The sequence below is a fragment of the Sciurus carolinensis genome, chromosome X, assembly GCF_902686445.1.
Source record: "Sciurus carolinensis chromosome X, mSciCar1.2, whole genome shotgun sequence".
Taxonomy (NCBI): Eukaryota; Metazoa; Chordata; class Mammalia; order Rodentia; family Sciuridae; genus Sciurus; species Sciurus carolinensis.
The window spans coordinates 45,076,860-45,104,122 of NC_062232.1; the positions used below are offsets into that span (position 1 = coordinate 45,076,860).

At 40.2% G+C, this 27,263-nt stretch overlaps 2 protein-coding genes across 8 annotated transcripts in view; one reads left to right on the forward strand and one right to left on the reverse strand.

Moving 5' to 3' along the window:
• The window catches only part of Pfkfb1 (6-phosphofructo-2-kinase/fructose-2,6-biphosphatase 1), a 48,194-nt gene extending 32,322 nt beyond the window's left edge, over positions 1-15,872 (reverse strand). The window contains exon 1 of one of the 5 annotated variants that reach the window (XM_047535162.1): positions 15,701-15,872. In XM_047535162.1, the coding sequence (XP_047391118.1) occupies positions 15,701-15,728 (28 nt within the window). In that variant the 5' untranslated portion in view covers positions 15,729-15,872. Of the gene's footprint in view, positions 1-8,929; positions 9,005-10,901; positions 11,442-15,700 lie in introns of those variants that run through there. The other 4 variants (XM_047535166.1, XM_047535161.1, XM_047535164.1 and 1 more) reach the window with 4 other exon arrangements.
• Apex2 (apurinic/apyrimidinic endodeoxyribonuclease 2) lies at positions 14,449-27,128 on the forward strand. Of its 3 annotated transcripts, none has more exons than XM_047535159.1 (6): positions 14,449-14,499; positions 18,728-18,811; positions 19,492-19,672; positions 20,195-20,341; positions 21,056-21,125; positions 25,835-27,128. In XM_047535159.1, the coding sequence occupies exons 1-6, from the start codon at positions 14,478-14,480 to the stop codon at positions 26,750-26,752; spliced, it is 1,422 nt and encodes a 473-aa protein (XP_047391115.1). In that variant the 5' UTR covers positions 14,449-14,477; the 3' UTR covers positions 26,753-27,128. The 3 variants fall into 3 exon arrangements, with proteins under 3 accessions (XP_047391115.1, XP_047391114.1, XP_047391116.1); XM_047535158.1 differs by lacking the exon at positions 14,449-14,499 and adding an exon at positions 17,611-17,837; XM_047535160.1 differs by lacking the exons at positions 14,449-14,499; positions 19,492-19,672 and adding an exon at positions 17,779-17,837.
• Positions 27,129-27,263: the final 135 nt, after the last annotated feature.

A 27,263-nucleotide genomic window follows, 5' to 3' on the forward strand; every position in this document is an offset into this window, starting at 1 on the left:
ATACAAATATAAACCCTGGTTAAAATGCCTGGACACAGATATGAATACTGAAAAATAAATATATGTATAGGTGGATGAATCAGGGAAGAACACCAGAGTTAAAAGGATCACTTAAACAGTTGGAAATTCGTTATATTTTTCTCCATCAGTATCATGAGCCTGAATTCAATATGGCATGAAACCCAAAAGTGAACATCCTTCAGCAGACATTCAGATTCACAAGAAAGATTATAGTTTGGGCTTAAGAAATGGAAATGAGAAATTGAGTTCAGAGAAATTTCCCCTGAAATCCCTTGGGTTTTTATTTACTCTACTTGTTTGGTTCCACAGTGAAGATGGCAACAGCAAAAATGGCCCAGAAGCATGAATGTCCCAGAATGGGAGCCTCTAGGAATCAAAACTTAACTGTGGCATAAGATCCTTTCTGTAGGTTAAGACACAGTGTCAGGAGGACCCAAGTAGACTTCACACAAATGTTTCCTCTCTTCTCTTGCAACTTGTTTCTGGACATGACAGTGGGTAGTTTCTGAACAGAGGACAGAAAATGGGAACCTAGGGAACTGGGAAGTACTAAAACTGTAGGGAAGAGTAAAGAGTTCTTCTATGACCTGTGAGTGTTTTCATCCTAATTAGCATACCAAGGATTTGGAGGCCCAACTAGCTAGGAGACCTTCATCCAGGTACCAGACTGACCACTAGGTGGTGCACATATAGGGTAGTCCTAAATAGTACTACTACAAAAGGTTTGAAAATTGAACTGATGGTGGAACCACAATACACAGAAGGCTAAAAGAAAAATGTCTCCATAAGATGCAAGCAAGATTCATAACCTCAAAACAATACTTACAATCTCCAGGATATAAGCTAAAATCTATCAGTGCTGTGGTTTGGATATGATTTAATTATGTCTCCCAAGGGTACATTGTGATTGAAGGCTTGGTTAAAAGGGTGGTGATGTTAGGAGGGGATGCCTTGTGGAAGGTCCATGGGTCATTGGGGACATATGAAGGTAGTTTTTGTGCAACTTCTTCATAGTTCTCATGTGACTGCTTGAATTCCTATAAGTAGATTGTGATAAAAGGAGCAAATCTGGCCCCACCCATCTTCTCTTTCTGTTCCTGTTCAAGGTGTGACCACTGTGCTGCCATCTGTTACTCTTGTCAGAGGCCAAATCAATGTCCCACACCCCTAGCCCAATCAGTGGTAGGGTGATTGCCTAACATGCATGAGACCTTGGGTTTGATCCCCATTAAAAAAGGATGGAAGGGAGAAAGAAAAGCTAATCAAAAGTATGGCAAAGAAACTTGAAACTGTCAAAAAAGACTACATGAATTCTTAAAAGAATCAAACAAAACTTGTAGAAATTAAAAATAAAAAGTATTGAAACTAAAACCTACATACAGGGTTAAGCAGCAAATTACAGATGAAGAGATAATTAGTGAACTGGAAAATAAATCAGAAGAAAGTAAATAGAATGTACCATAGAAATAAGAAGTATACAAATATTAAAGAAAAATTTAAAGATATGACTAGAATAATAAAGTCTGCCAGGGGTCTAACTATAGTTACACAGAGGATGTAATGTTGGAGAAGCAATATCCAAATAAATTATATGTGACAGAATTTTTCAGAATTGATGAAAGACGTCAGTCTTCAGGTTAGGGAAATCCAACTTTAAAAGAAAAAAAAACAAAAAGAAGCAATATTTAGAAAAAACATAATCAAATTGAAGAATGATAATGCTAAACAGGTCTTAAGAGCAATCAGAGATAGTAGAAAGATTATCTAATAAGAGTAATAATTAGATTCACAGTTAACATGTCAACAACAATAATGAAAAATGAGGCCGTTGAATAATAGCATTAAAGTTTTATGAGAAAATAACTTAGCCCAGAATCATGTATTCACAAAAAAATTTTTCAAGAATGAGGATGTGATAAACACATTTTTCATACAACTCTAAATTTATTACCAACAGACCTTCAATAAGAGGGGTTCTATGACATGTACTTCAGGCACAAGACAAATAATCACAGAAGGAAGGGCTGAGGGGTATGAAGGAATGAAGAGCAAGTAAAATGGTAAACATGTGGGTAAAGTTAAGCCAACATTGGCTTGAGAAACATCAATAAAAATGTAAAATTTGTGAGTTTATAAAAGAACCAAGAAATTTCCAATTTCAGTTTCAAGATGTTGGAAGTTGTTGCTCTCATATTTACATGGAAAAATTTGGTCAAACTGAAATTCAGTGACTTTCATGAACCCACTAGAGAAGTGAAGCAATAGAGGAAAATGCAACCTTGAAATGGGAAGAGTCAAGTGTTTTAGATCGAGAGAGCAAGGAAGATTTGCTTCCCCAGAGCAGAAGGCACCGAATGCCAAGAGGCTAATAGAATACCTAAATAGTAATTTTGACAAACTGCTGAAGGTTGAGTGTAGATTAGCACAAGAGTAAGAAGCTCCTAGAGTTTGAAGTCTTTAAAGTCTCCACATTTCCACAGCATTTTCTTTAAGAAGTCCCACAAGGTTGTCATGGAAAGGATAAAATGAAGGGATACTGGTTGAAGATTGGCAAGCATAGTCATTGTAATCCCTCTCAGGCTCTTCTCCCTAACAAAGGACTGAGTTACAGAAGGAAGGACTTGGCAATTTTGAAGCTTCATAATTAATCTTCAATAGAGGAAAAGAAATCTGTCCCACATCGTCCCTTTCCAGTCTTCATGTCTTTCCTAAGGGGAAAAAAGCCATAGTTAACAGGAGAGAGGACTTTAAGGAAGTAGATTGGGAATGCTGTAGCCAAGGAAAGGATGGAAATATTTCTGATGGTCACAGCCCCAAGATACTGGTCCACTGTGCATTCCAAAAACTGGAATTTCATTTACTCAGAGGACCAGTAAACAGTCCCCTGCCCCAAAATACCTATTTGCTAATAAACTCCTAGTAATAACAGTGATTCCTACTGAGGGAGCAGAAAGAGAGAGACTCTCTAAAGTACAACCCAAAGGGAATTCAAAAACCCATGAGAGAGACAGAGAGAGGTCTTAAGGGAAATTTGAAGCCTCTGGTATTTATAACTAAAATCAAATGTGGGAAAACTAGGACAAAGGGAAAAGTTTGAATGAATCTATGAAAAAGATCAGGAGATATACCTTACCTGTGAAGGAACAGTTATTGCTTTCAGAGTGCTCTTTATCAGAAACCATAGAAACAAGAAGACAGTGTAATGAAATATTTGAAATATTGGAAGAAAAATTTGCCAAACTAGAATTCTATATTCAGCAATATTTTCATAAAAATGAATTCATCCCTAGCAGATTTGCTTTGCAAGAAATGTTAAAAGTTCTTCAGGTATAGTGAAAATGATATAGCTCAGAAAATTTGTATCTACATAAAGAAGAGAGTTGGAAAGAATTATATAGAGATAAAATCTAATGTTTAATATTTGTAATTGATATAAAATATAATTGTTTTAAAGCAATAATAGCAGCAATGATACCATATGGATAAATAAAATGAATAACAGCAATGTCCCAAAGGAAAGGATGGAGGAATTGGGAATACTTGGCTATAAAGTCCCTAAACTACACTTAAAGTGGTAGTGTTATTTGAGGATGAATTTAAATTATTTAAAAGTTATATTGCTAAGGCAGCTACTATCCCTTGAAGATGTCCCTTCCAAAATTCAGGTATTGACACTTAATGAACAAAGAGATGGTATTAAAAGATAAGTCCTTTAAGTGGTTATTAGGTCATGAGGGCTGCTCCCCTTGTGAATAGGCTTAAGACCCTTATAAGAGGTTTCATACATTATTTCTTTTCCTTCTACCTTCCACTGTGTGAGCACAGTTTCTTCCACTCTGGAGGATACAGCAACAAGACATCATCTTGAAAGCGGACAACAGTCCTCAATAGATAACCAAACTGGTTAATGCCTTGGACTTGTATCTCCCAGCCTTCATAAGTGTGAGAAAATAAATTTCTGTTTTTATAAATTACCCACTCTCAGACATTTTGTTATAGCAGTACAAAAAAGACTAAGACATTAATCATTAAAAATAAGGTTGGAGGACTTGGAGTGTAGCTCAGTGGTAGACTGCTTCCTAGCATGTGTATGGCCCTGGGTTCAATCACCAATACCAAAGAAGTTAATAAGAAGGATGATAAAAGGAAAAATAACTAATAAGAGATAGAACTGAATCACATGAAATGCCCATTTTAAAACCAGAGAAGGCAGAAAAAAGGGAAAAAACAGAACAAATGTAATGGGTTGAGAAAACATTAAAGGTGGTAGATTTCAATCCACCTGTATCAATACTCCTTTAAATGTGAATGGTCTAGATATACCATTAAAACAAAAGGTATTGAAACAGATGAAAACAAAATCCATTTTGAATACAAAGACTGAAATTGGTTAAAAATAAAGGGATAGCTCTCTTTTTCTTTGCCATTGTGGCATGCACTTGACTCCAATCCTAACCAGGTCTTACAACAAGACTTATGGCCAAGAAACAAAAACAAAACTGTCCTGTTCCCCAATGTATTCCAATGAAAACAGGTAATAAAATCAGGTATAACTCCAAGAGGAGACATTGGGGAAAAACCAATTGGGGTCATTGAAGAATTGCACATGAGATGGCACACATTTTTATGCTGTATCAAGGTCACTATCATATCAAGTTGAAAAGGTCACCACTGTGTGGACAATAGAACATGTTTTATTGGGAATCTGATTATTCTCTTTGTTCTATGTTCTGCAATGTTCAGTAATAAATATGTGAAACCTTTTGGAAAAATTTAGTAAAGAGATGCTCATCCTTGAAAACCTCTTTAACCCCAAGGGCTAAACAGAAAATGAAGCTTACAGAAAGGATCAAAAAGCAAAGTTGTTTATTTTGGAAGAATTATTAAAGTGACAAACTTCTTAAATTTAACCAAAGATGTGAAATATCTCTACAATGAAAATTATAAAAACATTGAAAAAACGAAGAGGACATAAATTAGTGGAAAAACATCCTTTGTTCATGCATGGGAAGAATCAATACTGTTGAAATGTCCATAATACCCAAAGCAATTTATAGATTCAAAGCAATCCCCATCAGAATACTTTTCCTTTGGTAACAGGGATTGAACCCAAGGGTGCTCAACCACTGAGCCACATCCCCAGCCCTTTTAAACTTTTTATTTAGAGACAGGATCTCGTTAAGTTGCTTAGTGCCTCCATAAGTTGCTGAGGCTGGCTTTGAATTCCCGATCTTCCTGCCACAGCCTCCTTGGTCACTGGGATTATAGGTATGCGCCACTGCACCTGGCCCCTATCAGATTATTAATGGCATTCTTCACAGAACTAGAAGAAAACAATTTTAAGATTCATATGGAACCAAAAAAATTAAAAAAAAAAAAACAAATAGCCAAAGCCATTCTGAGCAAGAAGAGAAAGCAGGCAACATTATGCTACTTTGCTTCAGTTCATATTACAAAGCTGCAGTAATCAAAACAGCATGATATTGGCATTAAAACAGCCACATAGACAAAAGGAACAGAATAGAGAGCCTAGTAGCAAACCCACACATCCATAGCTAAACAATTTTCAACAAAGGTACTAAAAAAACATGTGGGACAAAGGACAGTATTTTCAAAATGGTAATGGGAAAATTGAATACCCACATGTAGAAGAATTAAGCTAGACACCTCTCTCTCACCAGTTACAAAAAAATCAGGTAAAAATGGAGAAAACACTTAAATATAAGCCCTGAAACTATTAAACAACTAGGACAAAACAGGAGAAATTCTTTAGGACATTGGAATGAGCAAGGATTTTTTTGACAAAGTTCTCAAAACACAGGAAACTAAAGTGAAAATAATCAAATAGAATTACATAAAACTAAAAGGGTTCTGCACAGCAATGGAAACACTTAACAGAGTACAGAAGCCATTTAAATAATGGGAGAAAATATTCATAATGTACACATTTGGCAAGGGGTTGATACCCAGAATATATAAGGAACTCCAAAAACTCAGTAACAAAAAAGATAATAAAATGTGCAATTCATCAAAGTAGACATTTATCAAAAGAAGACATACAAATTGCCAACAGGCACATGAAAAAAATACTCAATCTCTCTAATTGGCAGAAAAATACAAACCAAAATTACAATGAGATCTCACCTCACCCAAATAAGAATAGCTTGTACCCAAAAGTCTAAAGATATCAAGTGCTGGTGAGGATGTGGAGAAAAAAGGAACCCTTTTACACTGTTGGTGGGAATGTAAATTAGTACAGTCATTATGAGAAACAATATGGATGTTCCTCAAAAATTAAAAATAGAACTGCTATATGGTCAGGCAATCCCACTACTAGTATTTATTCATAGGAATTAAAATCACCTCAAAAATATAAGATAGGGACTGGGGATGTAGCTCGTGGTAGAGTGCTTGCCTAGCATGTGCAAGACCCTGGGTCCCATCCTTAGTATTGAAAAAAATAATGATAGAACTATTATATGATCCTGCAATCTCACTACTGGCATTTATCCATAGGAAATAAAATCAGTATGTTGAAGAGACATCTGCACTCTCATGTTCATTGCAGCACTAGTCACAATAGTGATTAAATAGAAACAACCACTTATGAATGGATAAAGAAAATGTATATATACATATGCACCATGGAATACTATTCAACCACAAAAAGAATGAAATCCTGTCATTTTTCACAACATAAATGGAACTGGAGATCATTATTCTAAGTGAAATATGCTAGGCACAGAAAGATAAGTGCTATATGATCTCACTAATATGTGGAGTCTAAAAAGGTTAATCTCATAGACGTTGAGGGTAGAATGGTGGTTACCAGAGACTGGGACAGTGTAGTGGGATGGAAAATTTGATCAATGGATGGTAAGATATAGTTAAATAGGAGCAAGAAACTCTAAAGTACTGCATTGCACAGTATGGTGACTATAGAAAACTATTATGCACTATTCATTTCAAAATGCTAGAAGAAAGGATTGTGAAAGTTTTTCAACACAAAGAAGTGATAAATATTTGGGGAGATAGATAGGTTCACCTGGATTTAAACATCATACAATATTTTACATGTATTGAACATCACGTAGTAAGTACCCCAATAATATGTACAAGATTTATGTTTTTGTGTGTCAGTTAAATATTGGGCTGGGGGTGTATTTCAGTGGTAAAGTGCTTGTCTAGTACATGTGAGGCACTGGGTTTGATCACCAGCACTGCAAATAAACAAAATAAAATATATTTTTAAAAACTATACATATTCCTCTATTGTAATTATAGGTTGCCTTCCAATGAAAGCCAAAAGTAGGGGGAGGCAAAATTCTGGCAAGATTTATCAAGAGAAAAAAAGAAAGTACAAATAATGACAGAACAAAAAACAGCAGATATAACTGCAGATTCAAAGATACGAAGATAAGAACTTCATACAAATAAGTTTGAAAACTGATGTGAAATAGAGAAATTCCTCAAAAACCATAACTTAACAAGGCAGCCTTAAGTAGAAATAGCAAAACTAAAATTATTCCATAACTATTAAAGAAATTGTATCTGTTAAAAATTTAAAGGAGACACCAGGCCCAGATTAGTTTACCTGGAAGTTCTGCCAAATATTTGAGGAACAGATAGTTCCTTGGACAAACTGTCAGAGAACGGAATGAAAGAAAATAGTTCTCACCTCATTGCATGAGGGTTAGTATAACCTTGACACCAAAATCAGACAAGGCAACATGAGAATGGAAAAACTGCAGGCCATTCTCCTCCCTGAACAAAATTTTAAAGTTCTAAACAAAATTTTATTGAACTAACTAAAAGTTTTTTATTTATCCCAGGACTGAAAGTTTAGTTCAGCATAAGAAAAATTCTAATGCAATGAAATATATTAACATGTTAAAATAGGAAATCATCATGCCATCTCAGAAGATCTAGAAAACATGTTTAATAAAATTCATCATCCACTCATCTTTTAAAACTACTGACTAACTAGGAATAAACAGGAACTTCCATATTGTGTTAAATTATATCTACCAAAAAAATAGCAAATTTACTCAGTGGTGAAACTAAAAGCACTCCCTTTAAAATCAGGATCAACATAAGAATGCATTATTCACATTTCTATTCAATACTGTACCATGCATTGTTGGATGTGGAAGGTCTTAGTAGTGTAGAAATACAAGGAAAAGAGAAAAAAAAACAAGAGGATTGGAGGAAGAAATGAAAACTGACATTAACATACAAATTACCAAAACTCAAGAAATTTTAGCAAGTTTGCTAGTTACAAATTTGGTATACAAGAAACAATTATATTTGTGTACATTAGCATCACCCTGCCACAAAACTTAATTTTCTAAAAAGATATTTTTGCCATAGCAACAGAAATCAACAAGAATATAAACTTGAATGATATGCAAGTCCCTTGTAGATTAAATTAAAAACTTCACATAAATAACTTGAAAAAACTACATAGAGAGACATACTATGTTTAGAGACGCCTAAACAAAGATGTTAACTCTCCTCAAATTGATAAATGTAATTACTATCAAATTCCTAAAAGTTTTATCTGTGTGTATAGCTTGAAAAGCTGATTCCAGAACATATGGGGAAGAGCAATTGGTCAAGAATAGCTAAGACACTGTAAGAAGAACAAAATGGAGGAACTTCCTTTAACAGGATGTACAAGAATGCCCATTGCAAGTCCATTGCACTATTTTTCTTAACCCAAAACTAAAAACTACCTAAATGCTCGTCAAAAGTAAGATGGATAAACAAACTGCAGGATATTCACAAAATGTAAATGTACACGGCAAGGAGAATAAACAAACTGCAAAAACCATTATATAGATGACTCACATAAACATAATGATGACTCACATAAACATAATGTTGGATTAGAAAAGAACATACACACCTTTTCAAACCCTTTACACATGTTGATGCAGTTAATACTCAGAATGTCATTAAGTGATTGCATGTCTTCTAGAATGCTCCAAGCATTCCTTTCTGGGGTTAAAATAGCCTGGTCTCCCCAGAATGAGAAGTAAGGCAGACATGCCTGGGGCAGGACTTGGCAACCACCATCCAATTTTTTGGCATCTGTGTTCTGGCAAATTTCAGTTGATCACTAAAGAGTACGTGTGTTGTGTACACAGAGCCCCATAGTTGGTTCCGGTTAATGGTAGAGTGGAAGTAGCAGTGATCATTTACTGAACATATGCTATGTGCCAGGTTCAGGGTTTGATGCTGGGGATATGGTGGTTAATAATACCATACAACCAATTTCTTGTTTAAATAATAACATTTAATTGAGGGCATACTATGTGCTGAACACTCTTCTAAGCACATTATATGCTTTAGTTTATCCAATCTTCACAACAATACTATTAGTAATTTCATTTTACAAGTAAGGAAACAGGAGCACAGATTTACCCAAAATCCCAGAGGAAAGACATGGCAAAACTGGGACTGAAACTTAGCCAATATTGGATCTGAAACTTCTGAATCAGTAAATCACTCCAGCAACACTAGGAGGTAGGTATTAGTTCTGGTTTATAGCTGAGGAAAGTGAGACTCAGAACTAAAGTGAGCACATATTGATTTTGTATTTCTATGGGACAGAGACTATATTAGGTGATGAATGCATATTATCTCTCCAACCTGAAAGACAAGAGTTCCCAGGAATATAAGGGTTCTGACTCTGGAGGACTGTTGTGTTCATAGTGGCTTGCCTGTTTGCCCGATAAACTCAACAGAATAAAGAATGGCTGGGTGGGGAGGGTTAGAATGAAGTTCTGTGTCATCCAGGCTCCTAGATCTCCAGATGAGTGAGTGAAATTGCTGGTTTAGAGCAGTTGGAGACTGGTTTTGGTCCTTTATTATTCCTCCATCCACACCTTACATCCTACACACTATACTTAATGCACGATATCTTCCTGGACCCTCCAAACAACTACTGTTCCCCCAATAACCCAGAGCCTAGAACGCTTCTAGCATTAGGAGTGTGGAAGCCTGGTCAACTGGTTCTTCAGATGGCTGAGTCTCACAGTCCACAGCTGCCTTATCTCCACCCACCTTCTGCTCCTTAGGCCATAATACTTGGGATGGAAATACCTTGGTATACAATTATCCCCTGTTATCTACAGAAAACGGTATATTACAGTTTAAAAAGTTCATTTGCACATTTTGTTTGCTTCTCTTTTGTCCCTGCTTCTTCTTAAATTTTTAAAGCGAACACACTGCATTGGTAGGCTTGTCCTGAGAGACTACATATTTTTCTCCTCAAATCCTCAGAGCAGAGGGAGGGTCTTGCATTGCCAGGAAGGCAATAAAATAGTGCAACACTCTACCTTTCCCAGTCCAGGCAGGTATAGACTTCTTAGAAGAGGCCTGTGAAAGGGGAGGAGTGATGCTGGCCAAAAAGATGGTACGATTGTGTATTCAGCACCTGTCCCGTGGGGAATGATGCCAGGAACCACCACCTTATTTCACTTGGGCAAAATCAAACAAGACCAATTTCCAGACACATCACAGAATTAACCGAAATGAAATATTCCAGGATAGCACTGAATAGTCCCAAACTAGAAACCTCAAATTCCAAATATGAAACATTACAAATAAGTTTTACGTACAAAAGAAGAAGTTTCTAGTCAAAGATCCCTGTGATCAAGATGATCTTTACCTAATCCTTATTCTTAGCTCTGTATTCCTCTCTCTTTCCTCACCTCCCTGATATTGGCTGCTTGTTAACCTACAGTTATTTCACTCAGCTGTTCATCCATTCCAACTTTTAGGTTAAGGTGGGAGTGGATGTCAGGACTCCTTTGCTCTTCTATGCCAACTCTATCACCACCACCTTGAAGCCCACAAAAGTAAACCCCACTTACAGCCCCTTCGCCGTTGCAGCCGGCTGCTGCTGCTGCTGCTGTGTGGAATCCAGATCTTCTGCAACCTGGTTTGGGTGAGCTCTCCCATCTCTTGAGACATCTTAGGTGTCACAGTTAATGACACCACTGCCCACAAGGTACCAAGCCTCACTCTCTATCTTCCTAGTTGTTGGACAAGGCTGGAAAGAAGGAGCACTAGGCTTCTGAGCCTCTCACAGCCTGTCTCTAGGCCCTATTTTTTTTTCCTAGCCTGCCTCTGCTCCTGCATGTACCAGGGGGGGCTTGGGTGCTGAGAGCAAGAGGTTGGGCAGAAGTCAGCAGAGGCCTCTGAACTCCAAGGGCTGTGTACATAGGAGATAAGTTGGAGTCCAGCAAGGAAGGCAGCCAGCAAGACAGCCCAGGTCTGACCAGTCACTTCCCGCCAATGAAGTCAGGACTAGTAGAGTATGCAAATAAAAGACCAAAGATCATGTGCTTACATCCTGTGTGGAATGGCAAAGCAAAGGTGATGGAAGTAGGTATCAGCTTTGAAATTAAAAAATTGGTCTGAAGTAAAATGTTAAGCTCCAACTCAGAAACAAAGATCCACATCAGAAATGCAAGGCCCCAAGAACAAAAACACAAACACCAAGTCCCAAATGAAAAAGGCAATGTTTTGAGCTAACCCTTAAAAGTTCAAACTGGAAGTGGAATATTCACTACCACACAGTGCATCCCCACCCAAAATGGCATTGCAACCCTTGTCTTCCCCTGGATACTGTTGCATTCCCTTTCACAGAGCCTTTTCCTCCTAAAATATGCTGCCTGGGGCACTCTTGGAGAGATGGGCACTATCTGTTCATTTTTATACTCTCTCTAGCCAAGGCTAAATAAATCACAGTAAACCTGACACCTCAAGAAGAAGAGTGAGTGCAGCCATTATCGAGGGGAGACATGGTAGGCACTGCTCACATGGCTGACAGCTGCCATGAGATGCCCGAGGGATAAAGACAGCATTATCTGATCAACGACCTGGCTAAAGTTCTTTATGTCAGCCATTGGGATGATGACTTTGGAGGGTGGAGGCTACAGTAGGGTGAGCATAGGTAGCAAGAAGCAATGGCCTCTAAATAGGACAAGTTCGTAGGTCAGAACCATCCCACCCAAATCTCTTCCCTTCACTGGGTCCACTGTCCCTGCCCCCACTTGGTTATTTTGAGACTTTATCTGTAGAACTCATGTAACTGGACAGCCTGCCTGGAAGATGTCCAAGTGTGCTCTTTTGCAATCTTCCCACCCCCTGATGAACCTCCAGTGATTGGCTATTAGGAAGTTCAACTCTCTTCTACTGAGCTGGGCTACACAAGAGCAATTGCTTGGGGATTGGAATTGCCAATCCCTGCCCTCAAATGCTCCCCAGTTCCACTTTGCCTTTTAAGAAGTTCCCTAAAATACATTCTCAGCGCTTAGTCTACACAAGGGTTAGATTCCCTCCTGCTGCTGTGCATAAATCATACCAGACTTTCAATATCAGGTCCCACATATCTAAACAAATCTATAGTGGATAACAGTGGTTAAAAGTAATGGGCTCTACAGTCAGCCACATTACCTGAGTGGATTCTCACCTCTACCTATGATACATTGAATAGATGAACTTTTCAGTGTCTCAGTTTTTTCAATTGGAACATGGAAAGATAAGAGTACCTAGCCCCTTAGGTTTATTGAAGATTTAATGTATTAATACGTGTGAGGCATTCTGGAAAATGCTAAATAACACTGTTATTACCTTTATGGAGTAAATAAATCACTTTGACTAATCTGCAACTTTATTAGTACAGGAAACTTACAATATTATGGCAATGGGTTACCATTTATGATATAAAGAGCTCCTGAGAATCAATTAGAAAGATGATTTCATTTTTACATTTTTGGTTTTACATAAAGACGTGTTAAAGTTGAGAAGCCACATATAGACCAGTTCATCTCATCTTCTCAGAGTAAAACCAACAAACAAACTGAGAAATTTTTCCTGAGAAGGAAAAATCATTTTCTAAGGTCACATAGAAAATCAGTAGCTAAGTCATGAATAGAACAGTGGGAACCTAAGTTCTCTCACTCCAGGGATTTTCTTTGGTTAACCAACCAAGCTAGCTTGATTTAAGAATGTGGTATTTCGCATTATGTTAAGTGAACTATGTCAGGCATAGACAAACAAATACAGCATGTTCTCACCGATATGCAGAAGCTAAAAACCTGATCTCAAAAAGTTGAGAGTAGAACACTGATTACCAGAGCCTGAGAAGGAGAGTAGGACGGAGAGAGAATGATTAAAAGGTACAGGATGCAGTTGGATAGAATGAGTAACCTCTAATGTTCTATAGCACACTATTCTCTATGGTTGACAACAATTAATTGCGCATGTCAAAATAGGTAGTAGAGAGGATTTTGAATGTTCCTAACACAAAGAAATGATAAATTTTAGTGGTGATAGATATGCCAATTATTCTGATCTTATAATTGCACATTGCATACATGTATTGAAATATCACGATACCCCATAAATATGTACAATTATGTGTAAATAAAAAATGAAACATTTTTAAAAATGTATTCTTCCAGATTAGATCAGAACTTGTAGAGTCTCAGAAACTGACTTTGGAAGAGATATAACTTTCTTATTCCTAATAAGTCTCCAAATGGTATAATACTGTTAATGCTAATAATCTTAATAACTTTCTGTGTATAAAGTCCATTGCCCATAAGGCAACAGAATATCCTTTATCATATTTATTCCTTACAAACATCCTGATTCACATGACAGGGAAACTGAAATCTGGGGAGGGGAAGTGGATTGTCCAAGGTATTCCAGTCAGTCACATGAATATGTTTTTATGTTTACAATTCTGTCCTTATGAACCTGCCAAGAGGCAGGAAGATAATTTTAGTAACAGGACATCTGAGATGTGGCTAGTGGAATTTTTACAAGGTCTGAAAAGATAGACCTGGGGTCTAGGCTTGAAAATCTGATTTAAAACTATCTGGGATTAGCTATGAGACTTTTTACACTTTTTAAAATTCTGATTCCAGAAGGAGAAATTAACGAGATTTATAGAAACTCCTCAGTCTAGCTTTCAAACCTCTTCTAAATTAAGCACCGACTTACTTGTCCAACCATATCGCCCTTTAAACATGTTTAAATTTCACTGACTGGCTCACTGGGACCCAAAATATACCACGTACTTTCCTATTTCTGGGCTCCCCCCAATCTCTGGGTATCCTGGAATGCCATCCTTCCTTTCCATTCTTAATGAAATCTAAATCACTCTTCATGGTCTGATTCAATATTCATCTCCTCTGGGAAGCTGACTCTGTATCCTTGGGGAAGTTTTGTCTTTAGTTCTCATATTGCCCATGTACCTCCATCTATCTGAACCATTATCCCCCAGTGTTTCCCTCATCTGCTTTCCTGCTGACTTTGGACTCCATGAGGATGTGGACTGAATCCTGGTAATATATTTCTAGGTCCAGTTCAGACCCTGGCACAGAGAAGACATTTACTCAATGAATATTGCTACATTCTACATTTCTCTGCCTTAGATGAGATTCACAGTTCATCAAGGTAAGTTTAAGAACAAAAAGCTGTGTAGGGAAGTGGATGGTAGAACTGACTTGGTCTAAGGTAGAATGTGGCATCTAGAAATATCTCTGAATCTTGCATGGTACAGAACAGAATAAAAGAATAAAATCCCTCTGAGAGGGTCTAATAAATTAGTTGCAGAGATAGGGTTTACTCAGTATCAGACTCATACTGAAAAGTAAGTGCTGAGCGATAAATTCTAAAATGTAGTTATCTCTAGGGAATAAAAATATACAATGTGGTTTCCAGAGATCCACAGACTGATTCTCCTCTGCCAAGTATGGTACAGGAAGGAATCCCACTTAAAGTAGCAAGACAGTACTGATGGGCAATAAAATCATAAATCAAGTGTCCTTATTGGTAATTATTGGAATGTGTGGGTATGAATTAATTTGTGGGAGTCTAGAGGTCTGAGGGGAGGTTAGCCACATGCTTACAGGTTAGGTACATGTGTATGAGTACATATCAGGCTTTCTGTCACAGCAGCCTAGGATCAACTTCCTTTGCAGCCTCTGCACTGACCCACCATGCTCCTTATTTTCAGCCCCATGCTTGGGACCCAAAGCTCACTGCATCCTAGTCCTAGGAGTGACCCTCCACAGACTATAGTCACTGAGGGAGAAGAGCAGCTGGAGGTTTGTGGGTGGTATTGCCTATAGATGCTATGTAAAAAGCAGAATAACTAATCTCACACAGGGTATGGAAGTCCTGAAATGTCTCTGAAGAGCTTTGAATCATGTCCTTCTACCCCTCTTAATCTTCAGGCAGCCCTCTGAAGAAAGTAGGCTAGAGACTTTAATTTCCATTTTATTAACGAGTCTATTGACACCCAGAGAAACTAGAAAGTTTGTTCAAAGTGTCATAGCAAATCAACCCTACTTTATATACCAGAGGGGAGTAAAGAGATATCTCTGTCACATATTTCATTCAAAACTGTACTAGACCAAGCTGGAGATACTTCTAAAGGTGGTAGGGAATTGCCCTTTAGGCCACTATCCTACAAATTCAGGTAAAAGTGGATTAAAATTACAGATAGTTTAGATATAGATATTGTCTTTTCCCAACTCTCCCATACGCTTTAATGCATACCTCAACCAACCACCTCACAAAGAAAACATTCTTTTGAGCCCAAAGAATGGATTCAGATTTGTGTAACACATCACTACTTTTCCTTCTCACCTACCTGTTCTCTTAAAGGTTTTTTCTTCCATCCTTAATTATCCAACACTCAGCTCTCTTGCATTTACAGACCCCAAAAGCAGGTCCAGTGGGTGGCATCAAAGAGGGAACCTGAAGACGTTCGTTGGTTCCTGGGAAGACTGAGGAAGCACCCTTGTTAAGGGGTGTACATGTACACTCTGTTGAAATATCAGCTGTTGTAGTTGCCAAAGGAGTTCCTGAGCTTTTTCTCTTCAGTCCAACCATGTGTTCACCTTGCCCCAAAGGTCAGAACTAATATTAACAAGCCACGACAGAATGGGGAAATTAAAACCAGCTATCAAGACAAGCAAGATCTGGATTTCCTTGGGGCTGAGTTTCAGATCAGTCTTGAGTGTAAATGGGCACAATTCCTTACTGGAAAGCAATTTGGCAATATGAAGCAAGAGCAATAAAAATGTTCATTTCCTTTGTCCTAGTTATCCCACTCCTGGGACTCAATCCTAAATCAGCAAATCCCAAAGCATGAAAAAAAATCAAGGCACACACACATAGAAAAATATTTTATTTACAGAACTTTTTTTTTATGGCAATAAGTAGTAGGTAAACTTTAAGTCCTCTGGGAGCAAAAGCAGTTTGCTGGGTTTTTTTCTGTAGCCACAGAAGATGATGTCTTTAAGGCTGTAAAATCTGTCAAAAAATAACTATGTTGCAATTCTGGATAAGAAATCTAAGAATACAATGTTATATTTTTCCCTGGATATTAGGCATACCTATTACTTCTGCTTTTATGCTCTCAAAAAAAATGAACCTATTGCTATCGCCCTTTGTTCATTCATCTAACAAACAGTCAATTCCCCCTAATATATGCTGTATCCAGTATTAGGAAATGGAGCTAACAAGATGATTCATACAGTCATTGCTCTTGAGTTGCTGGTAGTCTAGTGGCAAGAGAAATAGAAATCAATGGTAGCTGCTGATTGTGATAAATACTGTGACAGCGTGAACCAAAGGTTGCTGTCGGGACCCAGAGGAAGACTTCAGTGATAGGTGTGTAGTCCATAAAATTTTACTTAGCAAAGTAATCCTTGACCTGATTAAGGAAGAAGTTGAATCCTGGCTCTATCACTTCTGAGAGACTGAAGTGAATTCACTCAACTTTTCCCACATCCCTTTCAAGGTTTTCCTGGAAACGAATGAGATAATGTATACAGGAAAACCACTGCTGCATTGGGGGACAGTGCTGCTTTGGAGTTTAAATTTTCTGGGTCTCGATTTAATTCAATTGACAAATTGAGCCAAGAGCAAGTACGTGTCAGACCACATTCTTCTGAACTCTCTGAGACACAAGACAAATATGGCTACAGGGCGGATTTGAGACAGTCTCCCCCTGCTTTCTGCCTCAATAAAACCAGAGGTTATCCTCCTAAATCTTATCTCAGTGGAGAAGCTCTGAATGCTCCCTCCTCCAATCGAGAAGTTCCTTTCATCCCTGGAACCCGCAAACACAGCGTTTGTAACGCCAAGGGCGCAAGCGCCAAAATCAAAAGGGCTCTTAGGTGGGCTGTCTGTCGCGCTAAGGTGGGGCTTAGATCACTGAGCGGTTCAACGTAGTTTCACCGCCTAAAAAGTGGCGACATCCCATTCTTAAGTAAACGGAAGCACTAAGGGAACTTTTGAATACAGGCGAAATGCAGTCAGACTCAGATGTCCTAGCCAGTGGGCGGCCAGAGGACTAGCGTCCCAAACGCGGACCTCCCTTTTGCCATTCATTCTTTCTTGGCATTCGCCCCACCCCTTAGCTGTGCGCCTAGTTATGTCTTTGGCCAATGAGAACTGAGGGACTCAAGGCCCCGCCACGCGTGCGTCAAGTTCTTCCGTGGCACGCAGGAGAACGCCTGCGCGCACGCATGCGCAAACGCGGGGTCTAAACAACTTCCGAGCGCCAAGCAGCTTTCCCGCTTCCTAGGCGCGGAATGTCGGGGAGGCATTTCTGTTTGCTAAGATGCTGCGCGTTGTGAGCTGGAACATAAATGGAATCCGAAGTCCCCTGCAAGGGGTGGTTTGCCAGGAACCCAGCAACTGTACCTCCATGGCCATGAGACGCATTTTGGATGAACTGGATGCCGATATTGTGTGTTTCCAGGAGACCAAAGTGACTAGTGAGCACTCAAGAATCCAGAATCTTTACCATATTCTTATTTTCTCGCTAACTTGCCCCCTGCTCCATCTCTTTTCACTTTCTCATTTCCCCGTACTTAGAGTCCTTTAAGCCCAGCTCAGAATCCTGATCCTTTCCCAAACCCCGTTGTCAACCCCAGCTAGATCCCCTAATTCCAACTCCCATCTCCTGTCCTCTACAGAACTTTGCCTCGCCAGTGAAACCCTCATATCCACTCAGATTCCCACTCATTCTACTGCCCGAACTCAGTCCTTTGAATTCTCCCTCCCATGCACTGTTCGCCTCCAACCCCCAATTCAGACCTCTCAGATCTGTCCCTCTCTATTCCCACCCCATCTTTGCCTCTAGCTCACGCTTTATGATTTCCTCCACCACCAATTTCCAGTTCCCTATATCTACTCCACTCCTTTTCTCCAGCTCATTTCCTACCCCAAGTTTAGACCTCCTAATTTCCTTTCTCCCACTCCCTCAGGACCCCTAATTTTTCCCCTCTTCTTCACCACTTCAGATCTGCTATTTTCCTATCTTCCTACCCTGCAGCCCAGGTTCCCATTTCCCTCTCCCATATTCCCATTTCGCACTCCCAGCTCCTTTCCATCATCTAGACCTCTAGACATAACTTTGATTCTCTACCCCCTCACTAATTGTCCACCTCCCACTCCATAGGCTGTCCCCACTTCCCCACCTTCTGATATTGATATAATTCCATTTCTGACTCTTCTACCTTCCTAGATTCTCTGATCATAGATACTTCATTTTTCCTTCCAACTCTGGCTTTGATGTGTGCCCAAACTGTTAACCTACAACTTTAATTTCAGGCCTTTTTGTGTTCTAGTTTACCTGTGACTTAATGTTACACTTTTTTTGCAGGGGATGTGCTGACAGAGCCCCTGGCTATCGTTGAGGGCTATAACTCCTATTTCAGCTTCAGCCGAATCCGTAGTGGCTATTCTGGTAAATTGGGTTTTCTGGGGACTTTAAATTAGTGTTAGTGATAGAGGCAAGTAAGGGGAAAGGGTTTCTAATGTTTGTTGAGAAGGTAATAAGAAATTTAGCCTTTTAGTCCAAAGAGCTAAAACCCCATAAAATTAGGCTACGTGAAGTGTATATTTTATGTATAAAATTATTTTGTTGTACAACAGTAGTACAGTTGTGCGGTGGTTAGTTTTTTGATCTCTGGGTCTGAACTGCCTGGGTTCAAATCATGGCTCACTCCCTGTGTACCCTCTGAGAGACCTTATCTCTTTGTGCCTCAGAATTCTCAGCTGGAAAACTGGGATAATAATGTCTGTTTGCATGGAGTAAACGTAGTAATCCTTGTAATAATAATAATAGATAATAACTTATGAGCACTTACCATATGTCCATGCAAAATACTTAGAACATTAGCTGTTATTATTCTGTGGCTTTTTTTGTTAAGGAATGAGGCTCTGAGGTATGAGTTAAATTGCCCCACACTCTAGGGAGCCAACTGTGGCTCTTGATTTGGAACAGTTTGTCAATGCATTAAAAGAATAGAGAGCCACATTTTAAAAAGATGATCAAGTAATTTGTATGGGAACAACTGGAATGAGAGAGGCTGCACAACAGACTGTTGGCTGCCAGTCCTGTTCAGATGTCCTCTTTATCCCCAGGTGTAGCTACCTTCTGTAAGGACAGCGCTACCCCAGTGGCTGCTGAAGAAGGCCTGAGTGGCTTGTTTGCCACCCAGAATGGGGACGTGGGTTGTTATGGAAACATGGATGAGTTCACCCAAGAGGAGCTCCGAGCTCTGGATAGTGAGGGCCGTGCCCTCCTTACACAGCATAAGATCCGGTAATAGCCTATATGCCCTTGTCACTGAGCATTGCTGGTTCTAGTCTTTATATGGAGTTTCTTAGGCTCACTTTATAAACATGCATTCACTATAGAAAAGTTTCCAAACTTACCTTTTCTGGACTTCAGTTATGACTGGGCTGCTCGACTATGTGACCCTGTCAAATTTTGTACCCTTATGAACCTGGAGTTCCCAAAGTGTGGGACTGGCCTGGAAATCCAGCTTTCTTATTACCACAGGCACCTCAAAAGCAACATAGCCAGTACCAAACCCAGTGCCCCAAGTTGCTCTCTGTCTGGGTGTCCTGTCGTATGAATGGTAGCATCATTAACTGGTTTAGTTGGTTGGCGTCCTACATGCCCCTTTCCTTGGCTCACCTGCAGTCAGTCCCCACGTCCTCTGAGTTCAGTGTTTCTCTTTTCTTCAATCCTGAGGATAACCATTAAGTAGAAGACACATGGTGTGGTTGGGGGAGGGGAGCCTAGAAACTGACCCCTTTTTGGGGTTTCTCTTCTCCCCAGCACTTGGGAAGGAAAAGAGAGGACCTTGACCTTCATCAATGTGTACTGCCCCCACGCAGACCCTGGGAAGCCTGAGAGGCTGACCTTTAAGATGCGCTTCTATCGCTTGCTGCAGATCCGAGCAGAAGCCCTCTTGGCAGCTGGCAGGTACTGGAAGTCTGAGCAGCAAGGCTTCCTTGAGCTTGTCCTGGGTACCCTGCCCTTTGTCATGATGCCCCATTAGAAGGTATATGCAATCTTTGTATTTCTTCAAAGCCTAGTTGCAGACATAACCATGCCCACCTGAATAGGCTCTCTTAAGAGCTGTGTGTACAAGATAAAGACAAACAGGAGTTTTATATTCTGGACACATATCCTTGCTCCTCCTGTGAGCACCAAGGCTAGCCCTACTTCTCTTTCCCCTTTGGTTAAATGAATGTATGAAAGCCTACCTCACAGAATAGTTTTAAGGATGAAATGAGATGAGGGTGGTAAAATGCCTGAAACAAATGAAAGTCTTGTTCCAGGGAGGGACAGGAAAGTGAGGGTGGGTTAGAGTAATCAAGGGGTACTTTTAGAGGGTGTGTTACCTGAGTTCAGCTTTGAAGGACAACAAAGATGGCATTAGGTAGAGATCATTGAGGTGCTCATGTCAAACAGCACTGTCACATTTGGAACTCAGAATTTGGTTGGTCAGGTGTGAAAGAAATTCAGGTTGTGGCATGGTGGCACAGGTAGACTGCCTTAAGTAGCTATTGGCTAAAGTCTTGGTGTGGGAGGTGGCCTATCTGAGCCCTTGGCCCTAGGAAAAAGAATATGTTCCAGGACTACTACTCCCATTTCTTTAATGTCCAGTTGACAACCCCACATTGTGTTTTTCAGCCATGTGATCATTTTGGGTGACCTGAATACAGCCCACCGCCCCATTGACCACTGTGATGCAGTCAATCTGGTAAGGCTCCCTTTAGTCTCTGGCCCTACTCCTGACTGGTTCTGTTCACTCTGCCAGCCAATGCTGAGTTCTTGGCTCTAGGGGCAACTTCTTTTGTGAAATAATCTTTTGTGTTTTTAATTGGCACATAATTATACACATTTATGTGATATGCTGATGCATGTATACAAAATGTAATGACCAAATCAGTGTAATTTATCACCTCAAAATTTTTTGTTTCTCTGTGTTGGGACCATTCAAATCCTTTCTACTACCTAGTTTCAAATATACAATAAATAATTGCTAACTATAGTCACTCCACTATGCTACAGAACCCTAAAATATTATCCTCCTATCACTATATTTTTGTGCTTATTAATCAGCCCTTTGCTATCCCTTTCTTCCTCTCCCTTCTCTGACTCTTGTATCCACTTGATTATGAGATCAACTTTTTTAGCTTGATGATATCATGTGGTATTTGTCTCTCTGTACTGGCTTATTTTCACGATGTCTTCCAGTTCCATCCTATTTGCTGCAAATGATAGGATGCCATTCTTTTATGGCTAAATAGTATTTCATTTTATATGTATACTGTAGTTTCTTTTTTTTGATACTGGAGATTGAACCCAAGGATGTTTAACCACTAGTCACCACTTAGTCACATCCCCAGCCCATTTTTAATTTTGAGGCAGGGTCTCACTAAATTGCTCAGGGCCTCACTAAGTTGCTGAGGCTGCCTTTGAACTTGTGATCCTCCTGCTTCAGCCTTCTGAGCTGCTGGAATTACAGGTGTGCACCACCATGCCCAGCACTATGGTTTCTTTATTAATCCATCAGTAGACACCTAGATTGATTTCATTTCTTGGCTATTGTGAATAATGCTTCAATGAACCTGGGAGTACAGATGTTTCTTTGACATACTGATTTCATTTCCTTTGGATATATACCTAGAAATAGGAGTACTAGAGCATATGGCAGTTTGATTTTAAACTTTTTGAGGAAATTCCATACAACTTTCCACAATGGCTGTACTAATGTACATTGCTACCAACTGTGTATGAGACTTTCCCTTTCTCATCATTCTCACAAGCATCTGTTTGTTATTTTTTTGTCCTTTTGCTTATAACCATTCTAACTGGAGTGAGATGGTATCTCATTGTGGTTTTGATTAACATTTCCCTTATAGTGATGTTGATTATTTTCCATATACCTATTGACCATTTCTATGTCTTCTTTTGAGAAATGTCTGTTCAGGTCATTTGCCAGTTTTTGAATCAGATTATTTGTTTTTTTTTTTTTTTTTTTTTTTTGCTGTTGAGTTGTTGACGTTCCTTGTATGTTCTAGATATTAATCTCTTGTAGATGAATAGTATGCAATTATTTCCTCCCATTCTGGAGGTTGTCTGTTTATTCTCTTTATTGTTTAATTTTCTGGGTAGAAGCTTTTTTTAATAATAGTCCTGTTGAAATGAGATTCTAAAAGTACTGAGGATTGTTCCTTAGTTTGACAGACATTACTGACCCTGTCCTTGCCTGGTCCTGCACTGTGTGCTGGGAACTCAGTTAAGAGTCATATCCAGCTCTTGGCCTCTCAGTGTTTTGATGGCCTATAGACATGTGGCCAGCCAACTGTGGCATGGTATTCTCGGAACTCAGGTAGAGATGGCACCTTAGAGGCTAGAAGAACCCAGAGATTGGATTCCTAGGTGAGCTTGGACATTAAGGTAGGAAGCTGAAAGAAGCTGGATCTTAAAAGATGAGAACAGAGCTTTGGGATGGGGAGAGCAAACCATTCCAGCATGGGCAAAGGTTTCAACTCAGAAGTTGCCTGGTGTGCATGGAGAACTACAGGTCCCATTCTTTTTAGAGCATCATACGAAGTGAGGTGCAAGTGGAGAGTCCTTTGGGGGCCACCCTTTGAGGGCCTTGACTCCCCCATTGTCTTCATCATTTTCCTAATGCACTGTCTTTCCTCCTTATGAACCTTCAATACCACTTTTCTATCTCTGTGATACAGAGAAAACATTGAGACGGTCAGTGCCCCATCTTCATTTCTATCCTCAGTTTCCCTGTACACTGTCCACTCTAAGCAGATATCTCTTTCCTTTGCAAAAACTGTTCTCATTCTGGCTTTTCTTACTGTGCCCCAAGTTGGTGGTCATCCCTTTCCTTCTGGCTTTTTTCTTATATGGACTTCTCATCTCTAATTACTTCTAGGCCAGTGGTTCATAATCCCTGGTGCATAGTTGAACAAAAATATCAATGCCTTCACACCACTCTAGCACAGTGAAATCAGAATCTCTTAGGTGTGGGTCCAGGGTGGTGGTATGTTTTAAAAGCCCCCAGGGTGTCAGTATTATGCTGCCAAGCTTGAGAACCACTGCCCCTGAATGTATAAGCTGCTTCTTTTCTTGGCCTTCCTCATGTGGAGGATTTCTTTGTTGGACTAACTGCCTATTTTCTTATACCACAACAATCAGCACAGAAGATTTCAGTGACCTTAAAAGCTGTGGGAGTGGGGAAAAGGGTGTGGGTATTTTTCCCTATCAGCAAGCAAGCAATTAATTCTGTAGCAGTGGACACCAGCTGGGTTTCCTCTATTCCAGTTCAATCCTGATACTGTCTACCTGGGGATAGTCTCAGATCCTACATGTTGAGAGTGAGTCCCCAAGACTGCCCTACATCAGAACCAGTCATAGGTCTGGGCCTCCAGAACTCCTGACCAACTGACTATAAATTGAAGTTCTCCCAACCCCCTCCTCAGGTTCCATTAATTTGCTAAAACAGCTCATAGATCTCAGGCACACTATGCTTACATTGACTGGTTCACTATAAAAGATATTTTAAAGGATAAAAATAAGCAGTAAGATGAAGAAATATATGGAGTGTGGTTTGGAAGGGTCCCAGGAGTTTCTGTTCCTGTGGAGTTGTAGTATGCCACTCTCCTAGCACGTGGGTAAGTTCTTGTTCACCTTCCTGCAAGCCTTCATATTATGTTCAGCTCTCTAGAAGCTTTCTGAACCCTGTGCTTTTGGGGTTTTATGAAGACTTCATTTATTAGGCGTGATTGCTAAAAGATAGTGTGGGGAAACCCAGCGAAGCCTGACTTTCAGATTCTTCAGCATTCCTTCCTTACTGGTTCAGGCAGGACCCTTCTTATATGAGGGTCTTATGGTCTACTATTAAGACAAAGATAGGTCACAGAATTTCTTAATAGCAAGCTAAAGGCAGAGAAGATCAATTTCTATGACCCACCTTGGGGAAGAGAAATTCTACTTTCTATTGCCACTTTTAGAAGGGAGTTAATGAGCCAGGACCTAGAGGTGAAACCAAAATGTATGTATCATAATATCATAGGGGTCATCAATGCTGGTACAGTCACTAAGTGCTGTACTTGGCTCAGAAAAGGGGCTCTGGGAAGATCCCTTGATTCGTTTGCTGCAGAGACACACAAACATGGATATGGCTCCCAGCTGGGAAAGTGATCAGATCTGATGTAATGACAGAATGGTGGTGGTGTGGTGGGTACAGGGTGCAAGCCTTTAGTTCCTTCCTCCCTGCTGTGTTTTTCATCAGTAATTCAGTCAGTTCTTTGAACTTCCTACAATAGTATTGTATACCTTTATGCCATCTCAGCTTACTTCAGGGCTATCCTAGATGTTTCTAGTGTACCTCCTTTCTTCTTCCTTCAAGAAAGAGAACTAACAGTACCAGTTTAGATGACAAACACAGTCTTCAAAATGGCAGAACATGTCTGCTTCCCAGCAGACTTTCTCTTCTAATCTTTTCTCTAAATGGCATCATTATCCTATTGGTTGCTCCAATTAGAAGCCTAGGAATTATGCTCTGTTGTCCTTCTTTACCTTCTTTCCTATATTCACTTGGTTAGTGAGTACTATTGATTCTACCTCTAAATCACCTCAATTTATTTTTTTCTGCCTCCTAAATTTAGCACCACCATGATCCAAGTGACCATCTTCTCTTGCTTGCACGGCCTATGGCGGCTGTCTCCTACTGGTGTTCCCCATCTGGTCTCCTCGTCCACAGGCTCATCATAAAAGCTACACTCACAATTTGGAGCCCTCTCTACCTAGGTTACTTCCACTTGGTCTTCATATCTCAGCTCTAGGTCACTTTCCAAAAGGAAGCCTCCTTCATCTCTAGGACTAGATCTACTTTGGCTAGCATCATGCCTGGCGTAAAATAGGTGTTCTGTGAACATTTGTTGTATTGAATGGGTGGGTGGGTGAATTAGATAGATAAATGGATGGATCAGGGATCAAAACCAAAGGAAGTAGTCAGACATGGATCTCTATGGACTCTGAGTTCAGGAGGAAGGGATGGTCAGTGAGAGTTTTGACACACACAAGATAAACCTAATAGTACCAGAGGGTTTAAAGGAAAAGCCAATAATCTTTAACTCCTAATCCCTGCCCCACTACTCCCCCTAGAGGCAACCATTTTTCCTGTTTTCCATTCTTTTCAAAAAGCATTTCTGGGAATTGTTTGGATTAAGCAAACAACAGACTTTCAGATTTGACATTTATGGACCAGTGTAAGGTAAGTGCAGTATGGTATGGAGAGAAATCAGGAAATTTAGAAATCAAATCCCTGCTCTATCAGTTCTGCATTGTGTGACCTTGAGCAGTAGTTCTCTTTGGGACCATAAGATTTCTTTGTTTGTAAAATGAAGTAGTTATTCTAAGCCTCTTCCATTTCTGGTCACCTAGGAATGCTTTGAAGAAGACGCAGGGCGCAAATGGATGGACGGCTTGCTTGGTAACCTGGGGTGCCGGGCTGGATCCCATGTAGGGCCCTTTGTTGATAGCTACCGCTATTTCCAGCCAAAGCAGGAGAGGGCCTTCACCTGCTGGTCAGTGGTTAGTGGCGCCCGCCATCTCAACTATGGTTCCCGGCTTGACTATGTGCTGGGGGACAGGACCCTGGTAATAGATACCTTCCAGGACTCCTTCCTGCTACCTCAGGTGATGGGCTCTGACCACTGTCCTGTGGGTGCCACCTTGAATGTGTCCTCTGTGCCTGCAAAACAGTGCCCACCTCTGTGCACCCGCTTCCTTCCTGAGTTTGCAGGCACCCAGCTCAAGATTCTCCGCTTCCTAGTTCCTCTTGAACAAGAACCTGTGTTGGAACAGTCAGCACTGCAGCTCAGCAATAAAACACAGGTACAGAAACAGCAAAACAAAGTCCGTGTGCGCTCAACCAGGCCTCGGCCAAGTCAGTCTAACTCCAGAAGAGGGCAGACAAACCTGATGAGCTACTTCCAGCCCTCCTCCAGCCATTCCAAAACTTCTCCTGACTTGGAGCTGCATAACTTGCCTCTGGTGAAAAACCTCATAACCCCAAAGACTCTAGAAGAGAAGGTGATGGCCAGAGAGGTAGAAGGGCAGGCCAAGCATTCAGAGGGTAAAGATGAGAAGGAGTTACGAACCTCATTCTGGAAGTCTGTACTGGGGGGACCTTCACCCATGCCCCTCTGCAGTGGCCACAGGGAGCCATGTGTGATGCGAACTGTAAAGAAGCCAGGACCCAACCTGGGTCGCCACTTCTACATGTGTGCCAGGCCCCGGGGTCCTCCCAGTGACCCCTCCTCCCGCTGCAACTTCTTTCTCTGGAGCAGGCCCAGCTGAGCTAATGGAGGCCTAGGGATATCTGGCATGGTTAATCTGCACAGGATCTGATGCCAGCTCCCCATTCTGTGCTGCCTTCTTCCCTGAGACCTCCTTCCTTCTTTTCCTTCTCCTCCTCCTCCTTTGTCTAATTTTCATTCTTTTCCTCCCACAAGGTATCCCTCCCTCTATGCCAACTTCCTCTTCCTCCTCCAAGGCCTCTTCCTCTGTCTTCTTGCCTGCATCCTTGTTTGTGAGCTTCTGTACCTTAATGCTGTGACCCAGACCCCCACCATACTTCCTACCTTCCTGTCAGAAGTACATGAGAACAAGCTGCCCTAGGAAGTTGTGATTTAAAATGCATTCTTTTCTTGCTGGGAAATTTATTTGTTCATAAATAAAGTCTTTTTTTTTTATTGTTGTTTCAGTACCACATTGAGTGAACCTTTTGGATATGCTCATAAAGTTGAGTTAGAGAAGCTATCTCAGTACTGGGTTTGCCAGATGCTTGTAGCCTAATATAAAGGGAGCA